The 23254-nt window shown below is 44.5% G+C and overlaps 1 protein-coding gene across 2 annotated transcripts in view; it reads right to left on the bottom strand.

Annotated features, from left to right (window-relative positions):
• LOC118582838 (ubiquinol-cytochrome-c reductase complex assembly factor 1) overlaps positions 1–23254 on the bottom strand; it is a 94135-nt gene that overhangs the window by 30508 nt on the left and 40373 nt on the right. For both annotated transcript variants that reach the window (XM_036185960.1, XM_036185961.1), the window contains one exon: positions 9925–10033. In XM_036185960.1, the coding sequence (XP_036041853.1) occupies positions 9925–10033 (109 nt within the window). The remainder of the gene's footprint in view (positions 1–9924; positions 10034–23254) is intronic.

Genomic DNA, 23254 nt, shown 5'->3' with positions numbered 1-23254 from the left:
ACTTCTTACCCTAAGAGGAAAGGTCTGAAAGAGTGACTATGAAGTACGTGGTACAGACTAGTTTCTAACCTTCAACTATGCAGAACAAGAAGTCTGGAACACGGTAGGAACAGGAAGACATGGTCCCCTTATCCAGCAAGCTGGCCCCCTTTTAATTTATCTTAATCCCACCTTTCTACTTCTCCATCAGACCCCTCCCCGTCATGCCCTCCTCTAGAAACACATCTAGGTGTCTCTTGAATTCATTTATTGGCTGTGCCAGGAGCAGCATAATACTGCCTTTGTTAGTCTCCTGGCCCAGCCTCTCAAACCGTGTTCAGCTCCCTGTTCTGCTCCTCTTAAAAAAACAAAACTGAGGAGTCTCTGAAAAATAGTTGTAAGACCAACCGAGGCAAATTCACAAGACGTACACACATTGGGCTCTAAATGCTGGGGAAGGACAGAGTCACATCATCGCTGGCATCATCTGCACCTGCTTTTTCTCCCCCAGTCTCCAGGAGTTCTGCTTACGAAACCTCTGCCGTACTGCACTAGAAATTCCAAATGCAAAGGACTTCAGGCTTGAGTCTTTCCAAGAAGCAGATGTTTCCAGATTCAAGGAAAGCCACCCGCTTGGTCTCTGGTAACAAGACAGATGAGGAGGTGGATTTTGGGAACTGGTATCAGGGAATACTGAGAATAGGAATGTCATAGCATGGTCCTCATGCTTCCGTGTGCCGGCTGGATGATCAAAGCCACTGAACGAACACTGCTGAACCTCAATAGCCTCACCAAGAAATGGGAAGGAACTGATCTGGATCTGTGGTATTTAAACAGCAATCTACACAGTCTTCGTGGTTTGAAAAAGCAGAGGTAAAGACTCTCCCAGGCTCTCACTCTCCACTCAACAGTCTGAGGCTCATTTTCCCTGTAAAGTAGATTCAGAGTATAAGCACAGAAGCCATGAGGCAGGGTGAGAGGATAATGAACTTTTTGTTGGTGACACTGGTGTAGGGAGAAGGGCCACAGAAAACAAATGTAGGTATGATCAGACATGACTGTTAACAGATGACAATGGTACACTCAAGTGCCTATGCTCATCCAGCAAGAGCGAGCCCTGGTGACAGCAGACCCCTAATGGGAGTCACCTGCACAGATCAACTGGGACACACCACAGAACGTTCTAGCTTATAAATTTGTACAGGGGGTACTAGGGAGATGGCTTAGCAGATTAAAACCACTGCTCTCACAGAGGACCTGGGTTCAATTCCCAGCACCCACATGGAGGCTTACAACCATCTACAACTCCAGGTCTAGGGAATCTGACGTCCTCTTCTGGCCTCCTCAGCACCAGGCACACACAGGTAAAATTTATATATATAATAAAATTTAAAAATCTAATTTTTTAAAAGATCTGTTCAGGGGCCAGGAGATGCTCAGTCAGTAAAATGCTTGTCATTCAAGCCATTCAGATCCTAGGCACCTATATTCATCATTTGAGGTTTAAACACCTTTTTTTTCCCCTTTTGTTAAGTCATTTGATAAGCTGCAGGTATCAAAACATTCTAAAGAGTTTAGGAGGAGGAGAGGGAAATGATATAATTGTATTTCAATTTTTAAAAATTGCAAATAAAACATTTAAATATTTAATATTTTAGAAACATCTAAACAGTTCAATGTTTTACTTAGAAAAGAAAGAAAGCACTCGGGAGACAGAGACAGGTGGATCTCTATAAGTTTGAGCCTGGGCTACATAGTGAGTTCCAGGACAGCCAGAGCTACATAGTGAGACTATCTCAAAAGCAAAAACAACAATAAAAACCAACAACAAAAAAACAAAACAAAGAAATATAAAAGAACACATTGGCTTATGTGCCTACAAAAGGTTCTATACACACTGCCAAGATGTTTAAATTTGTCCCCTATGTGACGAGAGCACTCAGAGGTTTGTAACACCCAAGGGACATGACCAGATGCAGGGCTTAGGAAGAAGGTCTCTGGCAATCAATCCCTGCAATGGGGACAGCCAAGAACTCCTTCAGAAGTGACTTGCAATAAGCAGAGATGATGTTGGAAGTGAAGGAATGGATCAGCGACAGCAAGACCTGGAGATATCCGAAGCATGGAACCGACAAGCCAAGTACATGCAGAGAACAAGGCAGAATCGAGGCTGACTAAGAATTCAGCTTGGAAGGCTCAGCTGATGCAGGTGACGTCAGATGTAAGGCAGGAAGGATGTTTGCACGGGGCTGCTTGCCCTCTCACTCGGGAGAGTGAGGCTTATTTGGAAAAAGCGCTGGCACTTCCTGAAAGGTGAGCTGGAAAATGACTCTGGCCGGCTATATCTGTCACCAGCACGTCCTCCATGCACTTGCCTCTACTCACGGTATGGCTATGGAACAGGGGATATCGAATGAAGCCGGGCAAAAGAAACAAGAAGGACCAGAGGGGACACCTGGCCCCTCGAAAGCAGAGCTAAGCGAGGAGCATTCAGTATGAGGGGCATTTAAGGAGGGGAGTCTGTGGAGTGTGAGCACCCTGAGGCAGCCAAGCACCTCCCGCCACGCGTGTGGGGGTGCCTGGGTCTATCGTGGCCTCCATGTGGGAGATGGTTCTCTCCTCCCACCTTGTGGGTCATGGGGTTAGAACTCAAATGGTACCCTCACTTGCTGAGCCATCTTCTCACTGGTCCCCAGCAAGGGCTTTGAAAAAAATGGAATAGTCACTGTCCTCATATAAATTATTTGAGTAGGGGCATCCAGCTAAATAAATGTAATTTAAAAGACCCAGGCAGGGGAGGGAGGCTATTGCAGTAAATTGCTAACAACAAAGGGATAAAATTCTTTTTTTTTTTTTTTTTTTTGCCTACCTGGTGAAGAACTGTTGCTGAATGCCTATTTTATACAGAGTTCCCTTTCTTTCTTTCTTTCTTTTCTTTTCTTTCTTTTTTTTTTTTTTTTTTTTTTTGGTTTTTGGAGGTTTCTCTGTGTAACAGTCCTGGCTGTCCTGAAACCCACTCTGTAGACCACCAGGCTGGCCTCTAACTCAGAGATCCGCCTGCCTCTGCCTCCCGAGTGCTGGGCTTAAAGATGTGCGCCACCACCGCCTGGCTTAGATTACACTTCTGATGCTTTAAAAACTCTAAGACCTCGGGAACTCTCAGTCTGTAGTGAAGGTAAAAACACACTAGAGAGAAATGACCAAGCACACAGGGAGTTTCATGCTGCAATTCATTTCAAATACAGAAAGGCTTATCAATCAATCCCCTTTCAAGGATTGCAGGTAAAATGAAGTGGGTCTAGGCAGAGCCTGGGGGTGCAAGCTCCCCCAGAGGCTGAGGCAGGAGGATCAAAGTTCAAGGTTGGCCTGGGTTATGGAAGAAGCTCAAGGCCAACTCCAGCAACTTAGCAAGACCCCGTTCTAAAAATAAAAAGCTAAAAGGAAGGCTGGGGACCCAGATCAATGATAGACTCGTTTAGCATGCTCAAGGCACTAGACTGGATAGCCAGCACTGAGGGGTGGGAAGGGGAGTGGAGTGACCCAAAGGGTCACTCAGAAGGGAAAGTGACAGCCATCAGACTAGTGTTCTGGGTGCAGGCGTTCACTGGGGGCTGGCAAACTGCCTGAGTACCTCCTCGAACGCTCCTGTCAGCTTTTAAGGTCTGGAGGCTGGAACTCATGTGGACAGAGAGTGTACCTCCAGGGGTACATCCTCTGTGGGCTCAGCTCAAATTCATGAGCCAACTCCCAATGAAAAAACTACTTTGCCTTCTAAGAATTTAACGTAGGGGCTAGAGAGAGAGCTCAGCAGTTAAGAGTGCCCCGCTCTTCCAAAGGACCTGAATCCAGTACCCAGCATCCCGTCAGGCCACTCACAACCACCAGATACTGCAGCTTCAGGGGATCTGACACTCTCTTCTGACCTGTGTGGACACACCTGACACACCCACACCCCACCTACACACACACACACACTCACGGTCTCCTGGTATCTACTCTAATACCTGAGTATCCAGCTCCAATAGCTCAGGCCATTGGAGGACCTTCCAAGGAAGGACTGATATCTAAGAACAAACACACATTCTTATTTTCACGGCTTCCAGCCCAAAGTGTTCTTTGCTCACACTCACATCATTCATATTTATGGTAAAAAGATTATCTTTCACACAGTTCCTTCAAAACCCTTGACACTGAGTTTTAATCCTGACCTTGGGATGCAAAGCACAGCACAGTAAAATAGGAGTTAAAGACTTTTTTTTCCTTTTTTTTTTAACTGCTAGGGATTACACTTAAGTCCACATGGGTGCTAGGCAAGCATTCTACCACTGAGTTACATCCCTGGCTCTCTCTGGAAATCTTTATGAGGAGGGAGGAGATGGGGGAGACTTGGAAGGTTGGAAGGAGGTTTTCAGAAAATCTAAGCCTTGTAAATATCCAAATCCCACTTTTGAAAGATAAAATGCCCTATTATAAGCTAGGGCTTACAAATCAACCAATTCAGTAGAAAACAGAAAAGCACAGAAAACAGAAAGATAAAGATTGACAGCAGGAGACAGGTAAGAAGAGACAGCTCAGCAGTAAGGACTTGCTGCCAAGCCTGATGACTTGATCAGTTCCCAGGACCGACATGGTGGGAAAGCTGAGTCCTGTAAGTTGTCCTCTGACCTCTACATACACACTGTGGCATGTGCACACCTGTACACATATGCCCAGGCACTCACACAAATAAATGTAATTTTAGAAAACCACAGTAAAGGAAATCAGTTTTTCTCCCCAAAACTAAAACAGCAGACACATATCCTCAGAATAAAAAGGGCATCTCTGTACTCCATTTTCCCCAATACCTATCCCAGGCCTCCAGAACTGTCCGTTTTCCTTCTTCAGATATTTACTATTTAGCCAACAGGTAATTCTAAGCACCCTGGAGACTATGAAGAGGGATACAGATGGTCCTGACCCTCTGGAATTCATCTAGAAGAAAGTCAACCATGGCATAAGAGAAAAGGAATAAAAGCCCAAAGAAGGCCACGTAGATGACTATGGTACATGCAGCAAGGGGGCACTGGATTGGTCCCATTCTGGTAAAGGCACTGGGGATGAACTATGAGGACACTCTAATGCGCACACTGATGAAGGACAGACACGAGACAGGAACAGCAAGGCAAAGGCTTGGCTGGAGGGAAGGGAAGGTGAATCACACCAGGTGCTTAGTATAATGTCAGGCATGTGTGCTGGAAGCTTCTCGCTCTTAAGGCTCAAGAAGCATCGCAGGAAATGAGTTTGGAGCAGTTGACACAGACTACAGTGTGACCAGAGAGGACTCTGCAATGCAAGACACTGGGTCTGACCAGCAAAGTTCACCAGAGAGACCAGTTTGCACCAGAGCTTCTACCCACTCTTCCCTCTTTCATCTCATGGAGCAACTCTGACACAAAGAGCAGAGGACCAGGCAGTGAGTGACAGGAGGGTTGTTCTCACTCTAGAACACCTCTAGCAAGAAGTCATCTAGCTCAAGTCTTCTGGAGGCGACCTGAGTGTAGGAGCCACTGATGAGAATGAATTTTAATTCCTTAACTATAGCCTAGCCCCACCCCTTCCCACCTGGGCTTGGAAAGCTTAAACCTGCTCAGTGTAAGCCATAAGGTGGAGATGTCTGGCGGAGCAGAGCTGACAGGAAGCCATTTCACCAGCCTAGGGTTACGTTAACATGCTGAGCCACTGCTTTGAGCTAATTTGTGTTTGTTTTTGAAGTTTGGTTGAAACGTCACAAATGGAAAATTTAAGTAAAGCACCCAGTTAGCCCCAAGACTGGACACACCTGGTGCAAACCCAGCAAAAGAAACTTACTTCATTAGTAGGAGAGGCAGAGTGAAATTTACATCTGAAATCTGCCTGCAGCAGGAGAAAGTGCTGAGGCCAAAGGGCTGACTGTTTTCACAGCTGGGTCAAGTCCTGGTTCTCACTCCTACCAACACTCAGGAGGGCGGCAAAGGCCCAAGGAAAAATGGTCTCGAGCCCTTCAGCTGCAACTCGGCTCACAAAGGTTTTTAAGAACCAGTTAATGAAATAAAACAAGACCAGATGAGGTGATATAATGAACTTTATTTCCACAGCTAATTTATATGTTTAAATCCCAAATATTGAAATATTGCTGGGGTTTTTTTTTTCCTTTTAAAAAGTCAGAACCCTAAATTATCGATGTGATTTTTGTAACCTCAAATTTAGCAGTTGCTTTTTGTACTGGCTTCACATGACACATGAGTCTGTGCCATGGGCCACCACAACTGGGCTTCTTAAAAGCCGATGGAAAGCAAAATTTCCCATTGTAGGAGACCAGAACTCGAATACCAAAAGAGCTCTTGATTGGAATTCTAGTTTCAAAGGATTTTTGATTAAAATTTCTGACCGGTCATCAGTTTCAAAAGGCTCTTCTGGCTCTTGAGCTTGGCCACACCCATCCACTCAAAGTAATGGCTTCTAAGAATTCTTTGGCATGAGAAAAACCACCACAACACTGACTGGCTTTATAAGTTGTACTTTTTTCTGTGACTTTCCTTACAGAAGTATACCCGGAACGCCAAATAACACAGAAAGATTTGCAAATTACCACCTTCCAATCTGGATCTTCTCACAGCTGAAAAGAACTCGGCAGCCATCTAACCAGCCTTGGACCTGCTTCTGTGTCCACTGGAGCACAGGGAAGTCAAGGCTTGTCCACTGTGGCAGAACCAGGCCAGACTCTATTCATTCCATCTACTGCTTTTCTCAAGTCACATGTCCCACTGCTGCAGGCTGTACATTAACCCTGAAAGCCCCTATACCTGCACACGCTCACAAAATATAAGGAGTTAATATACAACTGCCTTTCCTATTGAAAAGGTGCCTGTTTATACCATCAAATATAATAAAAAGCAAGAACAGTAATTACCCAATTCTTCTAAATTTCTATTTTTAAAATACCACCTTTCATATATAGTTTTTGTAATTAGGCCAGAGCTTGGGCATTTCTCTTCACGAAGGTAATTTAGGAGCCTATACTAGAGGAATCACTAACATCTTGCCATTTTAAAACATGGTTGTCACCTCCCACACCCCTGTTAACACAGGCATAACCTGGAAGCTTTGTTAGAAGAGTGGACATACTAAACTGATATAGTGGTGGACACATGAAAGGACACGGGAGCAAAAGGACCACCAGAGATCAAGGTCATTCTCAGCTGTGTAGTGAGTTCAAGGTCAGTTTGGGTTATGTGAGATCCTGTGGAAGAGAGAGACAGAGGAGAGCAAACTCTCTCGGGGATGAGGCTATGGCTCAGTCGGTAGAGTGCTTGTCTAGCATGCCGGGTTCACTCCCAGCACAACATACAGCAGGGGTGATGGTGCACATCTACAATCGTGGCACTTGGGAGGTGGAAACAAGAGGATCAGAGTTTAGGGTCATCCTGGGTCACATAGTGAGTTCAAGGCCAGCCTGGGATACTCTGGAAAAGACAAACAGAAAGAAAGGGAGGGAAGGAGGGAGGGAAGGAGGGAGGAAGCAAATTCCCTGGCCCTGGTCAGAAATGCTGAATCACATCTGAACTTTATCAAGGTCACCACATGAACTGCAGGTACTCTAAAAGGGAAGAGCACTATACTGTCCTATAGAATGGCACACTACTAAGTTACCTTAAAACAGGATATACTAGCATCATGATGCATACTTTTTATCCCAGTGCTTGGGAGGCAGCAGAGGTGGATCTCTGTGAATAAGAGGCCAGCCTGGTCCACATAGTAAGCTCTAGGCCAGCTAGAGCTATCTAATGAGACCCTGTCTCAAACAAACAGACTGACTAGCAGAGGCTGAAGTTTACCTTATGCCCTCACTCAGCTCATCCTACGCATCCATTTGATGGCATCCCATAAGCAAACAATAGAAGGGAACGACCCGTCTCCTGCTCTCGTGGAGCTTACGATGGAGGAGGGAGACCACTCACAAAACACTCAGAGAGGTGTCAGCTGCTGTTACTCAGGGAAGAGAAAATCATCGGGAGAGGGTGGAATTAAAAAAATTCCTGTGGCCCAGGAGTCAGCAATTTCGGGATGATTAGGCTATTTAGGACAGGACAGCTGTGGCTCACATGGTTCCAGTGGTCTCACTGCCAGCGGAGTCAGTCAACAGAGATAAGCAAAGCCGGTTCATTTCATGAAAGAGCCGCTAACGCAACCCCTGGCAGTCCGCACAGGCTCTGGCTGGCCACAGGGTATTACTGGCCACCATTAATAGGGTGAGCGGAGATGCCAACACCACTCAAGTCCGTGTGTCCAGAATTGAGTAGTAAACACTCGAGGATGTAGAAAATCCAGCTTATGAGTCGCTCAGTCTGCTGACCTCCCTCTGGACTGCAAAGAAAGCCAGCAGGCATGACAGTGGGAGAAATGCAACAAAACCAAGGTGGAGAGTTGTAAACAGAGCTCAGTATGGGGCCAGAGAGGGCTCAGTGGTTAGAGCACCACTTGTTCTTCAAGAGGACCTGGGTTCGGTTCCCAGCACCCACATGGTGGCTCACAACTGTATCATACAGGGCTCCTGCATCTACACGGCACACATACACACACTCAGGAACACACACACGCGCACACACACACGCTCACTCATGGCTTCAAGGCAGATGATGACAGTAACAGGTACAAGTGATTTTCATTTTCTCAGACTGAACAGAGATGCCAATGGCATGCTGTCCCCACAGAATGCCATGCACATGTCCATGAAGACACTTAAAGACAAGCCCATGTTTACGGTGCTTCCTACACTAATAGTTCCTTCAAAGACACAAGAAAACCCCCAACCCAGGATCCCAGGAGGAAACCATCACCTACATGCATGGTACTAAGTCTCAAAGATTGCAATTTTACACAGGGAACAAGTGTGCAAGGTTAACAGACAACAGCATAGAAGTCTGAGAAAGTGGGCACTGTAACGAAGGTCAGCCATGACTGAACACCATGCAGCATGGAAAAGTCTCCAAAACAATGCTGGGCTAGACAGACATTTGCATGGAAGTACAGAAAGAATGAGATCATGTATTATAAAACATACACACGTGCATGAAACTCAGTACCACTTATTTCCTATAGCTAGCAGTCATTTTACACACACACATGCATGTGCACACACACACACACACACACACACACACACACATACACACACACACATACACACACACACACACACACACACACACACACACACACACACACACGACCATAAGGTCTATATTCTCCTCTCTCAGGCTAATTACTAAATTTACTAAAGTATTTATTTTCAATGAGTATTTTGCCAAAATCTTCTAGGTTGCTAGTGACCAGAGTTTTCTTTAGGTCCTAGGACAACAGACCCCATACTAGGATCTTCCCATAAGGACTAACTTAGAGAGTCAGGTATGGTGGCACATGCCTATAATCCTAGCACTTAGGAAGTGGAGGCAGGAGAATCAGGAGTTCAAAGCCATTCTTGGCTATATAGCAAGCCCATGGCCAGAATATATGAGTCCATCTCTCAAAAAAATCAAAACCAATCAACTAATTAACCAATCAACCAAAGAACTTAAAAGGGGATCTAATTCAAACACTGAATAATGTCAAAGGCAGTGTCCTTAAACTAGATTGACATTTGTTCCCCATTCCATGTTCTCTATCACTATATCCTATCTACTCCTGTATACAAGATGTCCTCATACCAACAAACCACAATAATGTGCACAAACCCATAAAGCATCTGTGGTATGTCAGGCTTCCAAAAGGCAAAAAAAGGATTATAGCTGAACTGCCTCTTTGACACTAGGCAACATTTCACAGAAATCCAAAAGCAACGGCACCCTAAAGCAGAAAGAACCCCAGACTCAAGTCAGACATTCTTTCCTCGTAGTTGTCCGGGATCGGCATCTGCAGGCAAGCGCTTACCCCCATAACTCTGCCTCGCTGCTCCACGTCTTCCCACATAAAATGAACTATGATCCGGCACATGTATTTTCCAGTTCGGCCTTCCTGCTTCATTCGGACTAGACACATCCTGAGTAGAAGCAAAAAAGAGTGGCTGGATGACTGCATTTTTTTTTTCACACAATTTATAGAAGAATGATTTTAACACGGCACACTGAATCAAAAATTCAGCCGGTCTTCAACTCAGCTATAATACAGACACTGTGAGGAAAAAAAGTCCATCTGAAGTGTGCAGTTGAAAAAAACTTGTGCTGGGCAGTGGTGGTGCACACCTTTAATCCCAGCACTCGGGAGGCAGAGGCAGGTGGATCTCTGTGAGTTCGAGGCCAGCCTGATCTACAGAGTGAGTTCCAGGACACACAAGGAGAAACCCTGTCTCAAAAAATAACAACAACAACAACAAAAAAAAGCCAGGTGGTAGTGCATGCCTTTAATCCCAGCACTCAGGAGGCAGAGCCAGGTGATCTCTGTGAGTTCGAGGCAGAGCGAGTTCCAGGACAGGCTCTGAAGCTACACAAAGAAAACCCTGTCTGGGGGGGGGGGGGGCAAAGAAAGAACAAATTTACATATCATACATGATAATGTAAGTACCATGAACCATGAAAACAGGGACACCTCAAAAGCCTCCCTCACACATGGAGGAAATCATATGTGTTAGAAGACAGTCAAGTCTCAATCCTCCATTCAACTGGGGAAAATATTTGTTCACCACTGTAGAATTTTCTAAAGGTGGGCAAAGAATTTTCCTGTCTAGTATAGTAGCCACTAGCTACTTAGTACTTTAAATATGGCTACTCCAAGGATTTCAAAGATACAGTAAGAAAAAGAATTACATTTTAAATATTGCTGTCACATTGAAGTATTATTTCATATGTTTAAATGAATCTATTATTGAATTAATTTCAGGGGCTGGGAGATGACTCAGTGAGTAAGAGCACTTGCTCCATAAACATGAAGCATGGAATTAGAATCCCCGAGCCCACATAAAAAGACACGTGTGGTTGGGCATGCCTGTAACTGTAGCGCTGGGGGCTGGAGACAGGTGGCGCGCAAGAGCTCCCTGGTCAGCTGGCTTAGTCCAAACAGGAAACGTCAGGTGCAGAGCCATAGAAGACAGGTAACATCTTCCTCCGGGCTCCATGTGGTCCATGTACCTGCACATTCATTTGCATGTATACCACCACCATCACCCCCCACATGTCCCACACATTAAAAACTAACATTCTTTTCAAAACCACTTTCACGTATTTTTACTTTAAAAATGTAACTAGAAATGTAGAAGATTTTCCGTTATATTTGTGGCTTGCATTCTACTTTCTTAGCTAATGTTTGTTTGGCACACAGATCACTGGGAATATTCCAATTATATTTTTATAATTATCAAATTGTACTCCCACTAGATGTAAATTCCATTGAAGGCAAAGATCAAGCTTATTTTTGTTTGTTGTTGTTTTGTTTTGAGACAGGGTCTCAGTATGTACCTGTGGCTGTCCTGGAACTCACTCTGTAGACAAGGCTGGCCTCAAACTCAAGAGATCAACCTGCCTCTGCCTCCTGAGTGCTAGGACTAAAGGTGAACACCACCATACTCAGCAAGAATTATGTCATTTTTATTAATTTAAAAATATTATATTTAGGAACAGGAGAAATAGCTCAATGGTTAAGAGCACATTCTACTCTTCCAGAAGACCCAAATTCAGTTCCCAGCACCCACATCAGGTGACTCACAACCACCTGTAATTCAAGCTCCAGGGGTATCTGAAGCTTCTGGCTTCCTCATATACCAACACTCACAGCACAAACCCACACACAGGTACACACGCATATACATAATTAAAAATAATACCAATATTTTGTAAGTATTGTATTTAATTATACAAAAGAATATAATCAAGGTTACTAACTTTTCAAAGTAGTTTTTAACATTATTCTTATGACCATACTAATTTCTAAATTTCTAATGTTTTTTTTTTTTTTGTCGCCCCCCCCCCCCCCCCCGAAGCTTTGTGCCTTTTCTGGAACTCACTTGGTAGCCCAGGCTGGCCTCGAACTCACAGAGATCCGCCTGGCTCTGCCTCCCGAGTGCTGGGATTAAAGGCGTGTGCCACAACCGCCCGGCCAATTTCTAATGTTTTGAACTAGATATTAAGTGACTGCAACAGACTGATCACCTAAAAGACAGTTCCTGCTACAATTTCAGAATATCTTATCCAATTCTATCTTCATACAAAATCTGCCCATTAAAATCAACTAAGAGGGGGCTGGAGAGATGGCTCAGCAGTTAAATGTATATATGTAGGGATCTGAAGAAGTCCTGAGTAAATTAAGTCCTGAGAGAATATATACTTTGACATGGGAATGGCCATATCTCAAGGATGCCCAGGGCGCCTCAGACCCATGAGAAAATTGGCAAAGCTGTTACCCACATGAGCCAGGCTCAAGAGAAACACAAAGCTTTTCTTGGGAGTCAAAGCACAGACAATTATTGGCGTTCCACAAAGACTAGCAACTGCACCTACCTTCCTCCACACACACCCTGAGACTCCTCAACTATACAGACCTCCTACTGAGACTAGCTAACCCTCCCCTGGTGCTACACCTAATAAACCTGCTGAGGCTGCAGGCTATGGAGAACCCCACGGGATCCAGCTTCACTGTGCATGTATCTGTCCATTCGTCGTTCACTTACTGCCCCGAGTAGCTTGTATGTACTGCTACTGCAGAGAACCAAAGTTCAGTTCCTAGCACCAACACTGAGTGGCTCACAGTGGCCTGTAACTGTAGCTCCAAGGGATCTTATACCTTCTTCTGGACTCCTTGGGTACCCACACACATACGCATAAATAAAAATAAATCTTTGAAAAGAAAACTAGCTAGGAGTAGTGGTATCTGCCTTTAGTCCCAGTAGACGATCTCTGTAAGTTCAAGGCCAGCCTGGTCTACACATCAAGATCCTGCCTGAAAAAAAGAAAGAAAGAAAGAGAGAGAGAGAGAGAGAGAGAGAGAGAGAGAGAGAAGGAGGGAGGGAGGGAGGGAGGGAGGGAGGGAGGGAGGGAGGGAGGGAGGGAGGAAGGAAGGAAGGAAGGAAGGAAGGAAGGAAGGAAAAGAAAAGAGAAGCGAAGCAATGAGTAGAAGCAAGAGGATTGCAAATTCAAGGCCAGCCCCAGCTACAGAGCAAGACCCTGTCTTACTACACTCCTCTGTAAAAGAGAAATCTACAAGCAGTGATGGAACGACTCCAATCTGACTTGCCTCAACATCTCTGTGAATGACTAAATTGGAAAAAGAAAACATACTTATCAAATGGGCAGATGACAAGCTGGGCAAGAGAACAAATATGCTACATGACCCAACCATGAACCAAAAATATCTCCACAAGTCTGTCTCAATGGGCTGCACCTTACAAGAATCTCAAAAGGGAAACAAAGGTCCAAAGGTCCAGAAGCTATGAACCACACCTACCAATGTAAAAAAGCCTTTAAAGATGAAGGTAATAGAACATGCTCAATGCAAGTCAAGAGAATAATGATGCCGACCCCAAATTAATGTGCTTTTAGATACAACTGAAATATGTCCTCAAGTGTGCAAAGCAAGACTCTAAATCTGCTTGGAATAGCAGCATCTACTGATTCTAACTTTGAACATCATATCTGAAGAGATGAGCTACAGTCATATTAAAGAGCAAGTTTTGATCTATTGCACAATAGTGTGACTACAGCAACAATAATGTAATATACTTGAAAATGGCTAAAGAGAGGATTTTAAAAATCCTCACTCTACAAAAATAATAAGAGAGGATGGGTATGTTAATGACCCTGGTTTGATTATAACACAATGTACAGATGTGTCAAAATATTATAATCTATAAATATATACAAAATGGGCCAATTAAAAATAAAATTAAAATTAAGAAGACGAGGAAGAGAAAAAAGATGAGCAAGCAGGCTAGCAAGGTGGCTCAGGAGGTAAAGGCACTTGCCACCCAATTCGGATGGCCTGTCCAGTAGCAAAGTACCTAAAGAGTTAAGTAATTGAACAGACAACTTCAAAATGAAGAAAACTAGCTAGTTCACATAAGGAGAATAAATGTTTGGTGAACATGGAACCTTTTTTATTATTATTTATAGGCAGTTGTGAGCAGCCCAAGTTGAGTGCTGGAAATCAAATTCAGGTCCTTTGTAAAAGTCGTACCTCCCTTAACCACCGAGCATCCCGGACCCCGAGCATGCAGCTTTCTGACCAGAGGTTCACTGCTGATCTCAGCGGATCTGCTGGTATTTTCATTCAGTAGCCTCTGACCCCAGTTAGTACCCGATATAAGACAATAATGACCAGGCTGTGAGAAAGACTAGACTACAGTATACAAAAGAGAGCATATTTCAAGGTAGAAACGCACTGAGGGAAGTTCAATAGCATTTCTTTATAAGGCTTTTTTTAAAAATTAATCAAATTGTTCTTGTCAGCTTCTCACCTGAAAAGACGCAATGTGTTCTGATGCTTAAGTGTCATAGGCGGCCAATTCATCAACAGCAATAGTGAGGTAATGGAATTCTTCATTTATTTGAAAATTCTGTAGTCTGTTAATACACCTGCCCCCTGGGGTGTAAAAGGCAGGGGTTTTTTCAGACCATAAACTTTCTAACTATATCAACATGAAGTGAAGGGTTTGGGAGTTTCACAGCACAGCTTGTTCTATAGCCATTAGAAGATAATGGTCAGCTCAATGGTCATCTGCACTACAAAGGTCCTCTCAAGCTGACTGATGAGTTACTCAATGAACGGAAACTGAGCTCCTCCTGCATGTAGGTCTAAGGTTGAATCACTAGGTATCACAGTGACGGCAAAGCCAGGAGTCCAGCTCTCAAGCCGTGTGTCTCCTAGGAGAAACAGAACAAGGCACATACAAACAACAGGAAAGGGGCTTGTCACATGGCTCAGTGGTTAAGGGCACTTGCTGCCAAGGCTGACTCCCTCAAACCCACATGGTAGAAGGAGAGAATCAACTCCCAAGAGCTGGCCTCAGAACTACACGTGTACACCATGGCACATATGCACACGTGTGTACATACACACACAAAATAAATAAATATATGCAAAACAAAAGAGGGCAGTATCCCAAGAAAAATATGCAATGGAGTTTGAAAGATTATCTGGGATGGATGGGATCTGAGGAAGTTTGATGGGAAAGGAAATATCCAGCTTGGGAGGATGGGCTGAAGCACAAAAGGCGAAAGGCTTTCCAAAAGTCAGAACGTGACAAGAGCAAAGGCAGGCCCACCCACGGAAGAAGTCAGCACATGTTAAAGAACAATGGATACCTAACTTTGTGACAGGGTAGAGTAGAAGAAGCAGGAAAGTGAAGCCAGAGAAATCCTGAGTGGCTTTGAAATGTCATGCTGAGAAAAGTCTGAACCTTTCTGGACTAAGCAGCCAATGGCAAGTCACTGGGAGAAAAGATGTAATGAGATTCCATGTTGGCACTCAGAGCAGATGAGTCACCGAGAAGTTAGCTCTTCCCCCAGCCTTAGCTCACAATTAATATCAACATCACCAAGGCTGGAAAGCAACAAAGTGGAGGAAGTCTTTCTTTTGTGGAACCAAGGTCATTGTCTGGAAACACAAGATTGCCCTGCCTTTTGAGAGAAATGTATCAACAGCGATATTTGTTATGAACCACGATCTAACTTTGTTTGGTGCTCTCAATAGTTTAGGAAATAGTTTAGTATTGAAGGCTATCAACAAAAGAAGAGAAAGTTCAAATTATTCCTAAAATACTGCATTCAAATTAGTTCATATGTGGCTGATGCAAAGCACTTCACGCTATAAAGCTCAACAGCAAATATCTCCTTAGAAGGCCAAGAATCCGTTTTTTCCTCTTGGTGTATGTACTGAAGGCTCCTGTGTTGTCAGGAAAAACTAAGATTCTGACCCACAGGGTCCTCCAGCCATCACGATGACTCACGATGACCTCCAGCCATCACGCTTATCAATATGCCCCAAGTTCATGACTCAAACTCCATAAGAAGTTAAGAATCAAAGTCCCACTGTAAAGAACCCTTGTACTTACTCTCTTAAAAAAAGGAGAGAGGAGGAGGAGGAGGAGGAGGAGGAGGAGGAGGAGGAGGAGGAGGAGGAGGAGGAGGAGCAGCAGCAGCAGCAGCAGCAGCAGCAGCAGAGCTGAAGGCCTTGCCCACGAGGTAAGTCAGGCAGCTATCTGGGATGTCCAACAGGCAGCTCAAGGCCAGCTCCTAGAACACCCTACCTTGCAGCTCATCATATTCAATTCTGCTTCTCCTCTGCTTAGAAACTGCTTTGAACAGATAATACAAGGAATGAAAAGAAGATTCCTCTCTACCGCTTCCCAAGCAGTCTCTTCCCGGCAGCAGCTACAGCAACCAGTCCTCGTGAGTCCTTCTACATAATCTGCACACAGTACCAGTGTCTAGCCTTCCTTTCTATACACAGCGGCAGCTTTTCCTTTCTTCACCATGGAGAAAGGCATCTACACACACTGTTCTGACATTGAGAAGGGAAGGGGAGAATCCCTGGAAACGCACTGGCCCCAAACGGACAGAGTGACATCTGCTCTAGGCGGAATACAGCTTGTCTGGCAATTTTTAACATTCTAAAGATGACTAGGAAAGAAAAAACTAAATAGCAAAAAAGAGCAAATGCTATAATGAACAGCTGACATCACTGCACACTAAGCCCCTGGCTAAGTGCTGGAGGTGCATTTCTTTCTTGCTTTCATGGTTTTGCTATATATATAGCCCTCAAACTACCATACCAAACATAGTAGCTCATACCTGTAATCCCAGCAGCACTCAGAGACTGAGGAGGACCTCCATTAGTTCAAGTTCAGAACTAGCCTGAACCACATATCAAGTTCCAGATCAGCCTGGCAGAAGTGTGAGACTGTAACACATACATATACACACACACACACACACACACACACACACACACACACACACACACACACAGCAAAAAACAAACAAACAAAAAAACAAAAACAAAAACACAAAGCACATGGGCAGAGGGGGGAGGGGGTAAGCAGAACAAGATTCCTCCTGTCTCAGCCTCTGTGACTCTGATGTTCCTACTGTCTTGACCCCATTGTTGAAAGAACTCACATCTTCGCCTGGGACTGGAGCAGTTAAAAGCACTAGTTCTCCTGAGGACCAGGGTTCAATTCCCAGCACCTACAGGGTAACTCGGAACCATCTGTAATTCCAGTTCCAGGGGATCAGATGTCTTCTGACTTCCAGAGGTCCCAGGCATGCACATGGTGCACAGACATACATGTAGGCAAAACATGCACATACTTAAAATAAGAATAATTTTTAGCTGGGCAGTGGTGGCACAGACCTTTAATCCCAGCACTCAAGAGACAGAGGCAGGCAGATCTCTGTGAGTTCAAGGCCAGCCTGGTCTACAAAGCAAGCTCAAGCTCCAGGACAGCCAGGGCTACACAAGAGAAACCCTATGGGAGGGGGCAGATTTAAATGATTTTTAAGAAAGACAAAACCCCCACATCTAGAGCAGTAATCCACCCAAAGTTACAAACCTAGTGTCAACACTGAGACCTGCATCTAGAATTACCCTAAGGCAGGTTTGTTTGCCTCTTTCACAGACCAGAACAAGCCCTCCATAATCTACGGACTCAGTTTTCCCTGTAATCCTCACAGGGCATACTTTAAGTTTTAAAACTAGCATCACATTAGAAAAGCATACTGGGGGACTGGTGAGATGGCTCAGTGGCTAATAGCCCTGGCTGCTCTCGCAGAGGACCAGAGTTCAATTCTCAGCACCCACAGATCACATATAACTCCAGTTCCAGGGAATCAGATGCCCTCTTTTTACCCCTAAGGGCCTCAGGTACACATGTGATTGTACACATATATTCATGAACACAGGCAATGCATTCCTATACATAAAATAAATCTTTTAAATTTTAAAAGAAAAAGCATATTGGAGGACAGGAGAGATGGCTCAATGGTTAAGAGCATGGTCTTTATTTAGTATGCTCTTCCAGAGGACCAAGGTTAAGTTCCCAACACCCATGTCAAGTGGCTCACAACCTCTTCTAACTCCAATTCCAGGGGATATGATATCTCTGGCCCCTGGGCATGTGTACACACACACACTCCCTATACCTAATTAAAAATAAAAAAATATAAAATCCAAAATGGAAAAAACACATTGGAAGGGAACAAGCCTTTCTATGAGTACAAAAGTCACTCTTGGAAAAAAGAAACTAAATTCTACTAAAGATACATACATACCCAGGTATGATGTTGCAAGCCTGTAACTTCAGCACTAGAGAGACTGAAGCAAAAATACAATAACACCCTAAATTTGAGAGCAGCCTAGGATACACAGGGAAAACCCTGCCTCAAAAAGCAAAAAGGTAGATGAACCCTATCACGACTCCAAAGAATCCAATGAATGGGAAACAGAAGAGGATCAAACTACCAAGTGAGATTCAAAGACAAAAGTACATGTTGGAAGGCAAAACTAATGAAACACATTCAAAATGGCTCATCAAAAGACTGGATGGATTCTAGGGCCTACTATTAAACAAAGCTAATGTGCCACACCCGGACTGTATAATATGAGTCATTATAGCTAGTCAACTTCCAGAATACTAAGTTTACACAAAAGAACCGAACAGCTCAACTCCATTACTTAATTTGACACTGGGAATGTATTCCTCATACTAAATGCTCAGGCTCATGTTAATGTTTTTTGTTATTCTTTTTTTTAAGACAAGGCTTTTATTGGTTGGTTGGTTTGGTTTGGTTTTTCGAGATAGGGCTTCTCTGTGTAGCCCTGTCTTTTCTGAAATTCACTCTGTAGACCAGGCTGGCCTTGAAGTCACAGAAGCCGACCTGCTTCTGCCTCCCCAGTGCTGGAATTAAAGGCGTGCCACCACCACCGCCCAGCTTTTTAGACAGGGTTTTTCACAGCTCAAGCTAGTCTTAAAACTTGATCCTCCTGCTTCTACTTCCAAAGTGCTAGATTACAGTCCTGTACCACCACATCCAGATTTTATGTTAAATGCTGAAAAGGGCTCTTTGGGGAAGGAAAGCTTACCCATATGAATGCAAAGTAAACGTCTGAAAAGGGTAATGGTAAAAATCCCTGTATTAATTGATCACTTGCTTCACAAGTCCCTGTGAGCACCTACTGTGAAGACGGTGTGAGCCCTACTGCTCTACAGCAACGCTGCTGATGCTCCGAAACCCACAATTTATTAGGGAGGTTTCAAGCCTCAGCACTACCCTGTCTCTCAGTGATTCCAGGGGCTCATAAATAATCCTGATCCCTTTTACATATAAGGAAGGCAAATAACCCAGCTAGCAAAGTAAAGAAAAAAAAAAAAAAAAGGGAGTGCTCCCCAATCTCTGTAAAAGGCCAGCCCAGAGACAGCAAAGGAGAAAAGGCTCACTGAGCAGGAGTCTCAGATACAGGACTAAAGATGATAGAAGGCTTGATGCATCTGGACCCATCATCTTCCTTTATTTACACAATTACATATCTAGTTCAGCTCTCTGTGTTTCACAGAAAACCAAGGCCCTTAAGGAACTTAAGGTCGCACGGTGGACAAAGAGGAACTGAAAGCTAGAGCCTTCCCCAAGCCAGTGTCTCTCATATTATCCCTTCAATTCAGTGATGGGCCAGCACCAGCAGCCTCTTCCTGCTAGGGCCACATCCCTGCCTGTATAGTCAAAAGCAGCAAGAGCCTCTCCTCTCCTCAGGCCACAAAGCAAGGCCACAGCTCTTCTCAGATCCATCTAGAGGGCAGGGTTCTTGTGATTCCTAATGCTGAGTTCTTGCCACATTTGGGCAGTGGTGAACGGCCGGTCTCACTCCAACGTGTTTAGGATTTGCCCTTGTTGGATCACGTAAGCTGCTTTTGAGGGATCTGATTCTGAATTCAGTATCAGTGGGCTTGTGAGCGAGTCTGTCACACTGACTGCTATAAAGGAATCCCAAGTGGAACCTTCGGAGTAAGGCTTGTTTGCCTTACTTTATCATCAGCTGAGGCCATGAAAGCCAGGCCAACATAGCCACGCTCATGCCCCTTAGATTACTAATGAATGGTTTATTTATTGAGCTGGCACACTGACCTTTTCCTGGGGTTATCTCTACCTAGTTTCCTAAACTTCTTCCCTGTTAAGCCTAAACCTTCTAGGGGGAGCATAGGAGCCACCAGATTTGTCTGTGACAAGAGATTAGTGGGGCAAAATGCGACCTGAAACCAGCTCACCTGACGTGAACTACCACTAAGCATATAACGTATAACTAAGATCCATTATAAAGATCAAAGTCTTGGCTGGCAAGTACGGGGCACTGAAGGTCACATGTGCTGATAAAAGGCAGCTTCATGAACCTTTGGTTTGAACAAAAACAAAAAGGCAGCAACCTATACTTGTGGGTGTGTGAACAGAGACTCTGGCTGGGGGCAGAAGAAAGCAGCTGTGCACGTGGCCTGGGCACACCATATACAGTAGGTCTCAAGCTACTAGAATCCCCCAGGAGCCTGGACGCCCTACATGAAAACCGCAAGGGTGGTTTTCAAGAGCCCCTTGCAAATGCCAGGCAGTTCTCTGGCTGCACTGTGATGGGCAAAGAATGCTCCCCAAACCCTTTCCCACCCATGGTTTATTTCCTTTTCTTCTTTACAAGCCTTCTTATCTGGCTTCTCTAATGTTCATTCTCCATCTTCCTTTGAACTTGAAACTTTACAAGTTACTTCTTCCTCTCCTCTCTGCTCAGGCCATCCTCTGGCTCTGGGCCCCAGGAAGCCAACAATTGTTGTCCTTAACCATCTACCATTTCCAGGGCTCACCAGGACAGACAGTGAATGCCAAGAAAAGCAGTGCTGACCTCACAGCTGCCATCAATAAGTGATTTCCACTGCTATTCATATTCAGAGGAAGAGACCGCTGTCCCTTTCGAACACTCAAGGATTACCAGTTAACATAGTCAGCTCTGACTTTGGCGCAGAGTCTCCACTGCTGATGTGGAACATGAAGTGACCTGTGACAAATGTCATAAAATCACCAAAACCACCTTTCCTTGTGTAAGACAAGAGGACTGAACTAGATAGGTGGTTTTTAAAACTGCCTTCTGGGTTTCCACCAAGCTACCTTCAGGTTCCTTTTCTGCAGACTAGAAGTGACCAGGTCATTCCCACACCCTTCAATCCAAGTAGCAGTCCGCTCATCCACTTATACAGTATGGCTAAGGATGAGATCTACTGTGTGTGCTCACAGCATTTAAGAGTGCATAGCAATGCCACAGCCCCTTTCTTCCATCCTTAACTCCAAATCCACGAGGCTGAAGCTGCCAAGTTCAGCTGCTTGATGGGGTTGAACCATGGCCCCCCATTCAATTACATCTTCACCAGCTTTCTGGTTTTGATGGTTTCCTTCGCTGCCTAACCTTGGCTGTCCTGAAACTTGCTCTGTAGACCAGAATGGCCTTAAATTCAGAGATCTGCCAGCCTCTGCCTCTGGAGTGCTGGGATTAAGGTGTGCACCACCACACCAGGTTGTAAGCTTTTCTTTAATTCCTTTTCACAAGTTGGAAATTCAGCTGGGTGGGATCTTGCCCTGAGGTCACCACTCCCTTTATTCCATTCTTCATTTCCTCATCTTGAACACAGGACTTAGCTCCATTCCACTTTCTGGGGCTCTTTTCTCCTCAAATACTTTTCCTTGCTCAGCTTGCTCCTTTTCATTATATATCTTCATTAGAGTTAACACTAGTAACCGCACAACAGAGTCTATGCTAGGCTGTTTTGACATTTCCTCTGCCAAAGGAGTTAATCCAAAACACTTCACTTCAGTCTCAGGCAGACTTTTCAGACAAGGGCAAAAAGTTGCCACATTCTTCACCAAAATATCACAAGGATGATCTCTAGGCGACACACTAAAATTCTCTGAAACCTCTCGAGCAACAGTTCATCAGGTCACACTCAGCATCTCTGTCCCCCATGCTCCTTCTAGTATGGCCCACTGAGTAGCACTTAAAGCATTCCGTTGCTTTCCTAACTCAAACTCTCAAAGTCTATACTACTCCAAGAAAAACATGGTCCAGCCTATCACAGCAATACCCCACCCAGTACCTACCTCTGTCTTAGTTAGGGTTTCTTTTTTTTTTTTTTTTTTTTGAGACAGGGTTTCTCTGTGTAGCTCCTTTTAGGGGGCTTTTTTTTTTTTTTTTTTTTTTTTTTTTTTTAAAGATTTATTGATTTATTATGTATTTAGAAGAGGGTGCCAGATCTCATTACAGATGGTTGTGAGCCACCATGTAGGTGCTGGGAATTGAACTCAGGACCTCTGGAACAGCAGTCAGTGCTCTTAACCTCCAAGCCATCTCTCCAGCCCACCTTTTTTTTCAAACCACCATAGTTATTATAATATTATTAAGACAAACAGTGATAAAGCAGGACATCCCACACTCTCCTTTGGCCTCTACATACAAAAGCACATGTGGACAGACACAGACACAAATTATGTGATGTGTGCACCAAAGTATCACACAGCACTCCAGTAATGTGTGTACTTTCTATGTTTTTAACATTATGAGTTAAGTTTTTAATTTTTTTTATTATATTTGTGTTTTAATTTTACACATCAGCCATGGGTTCCCCTGTCCTCCCCACTCCCTCACCCATCCCACCTTCCCCCCAGCCCCTCCCCTCCATTCCCATCTCCTCCAGGGCCAAGACTCCCCTGGGGATTCATTTAAACCTGGTGGATTCAGTACATACAGGCAGGTCCAGTCCCCTCCTTCCAGACTGAGCATGTGTCCCTGTGTAAGCCCAAGGTTCCAAACAGCCAGCTCATGCACTAAGGACAGGTCTGGGTCCCACAGACTGGGTGCCTCCCAAACAGTTCAAGCTATTTATCCAGAGGGCCTGCTCCAGCTGGGGGCTCCACAGCTTTTGGTTCACAATTCATGTGCTTCTGTTCATCTGGCCTTTCGTCCCGTGCTTTTTCCAATCTTGGGCTCAACAATTCACGCTCTTACAGTCCCTCCTCTTTCTCGACAATTGGACACCTGGAGCTCCACCTGGGGCCTGGCTGAGGATCTCTGCATCCACTTCCATCAGTTACTGGATGAGAGTTCCAGCACGACTGTTAGGGTGTTTAGCCATCTGATCACCAGACTAGGTCAGATCAGGTTTTCTCTCGACCATTGCCAGCGGTCTACAGAGGATGTATCATTGTGGATTTCAGGGAACCTCTCTAGTACTCTGCCTACTCCAGGGAGCCTA

This window comes from Onychomys torridus, chromosome 4 (assembly GCF_903995425.1).
Source record: "Onychomys torridus chromosome 4, mOncTor1.1, whole genome shotgun sequence".
In the NCBI taxonomy this organism is placed as follows: Eukaryota; Metazoa; Chordata; class Mammalia; order Rodentia; family Cricetidae; genus Onychomys; species Onychomys torridus.
This window is presented reverse-complemented; position numbering and strand designations above follow the sequence as displayed.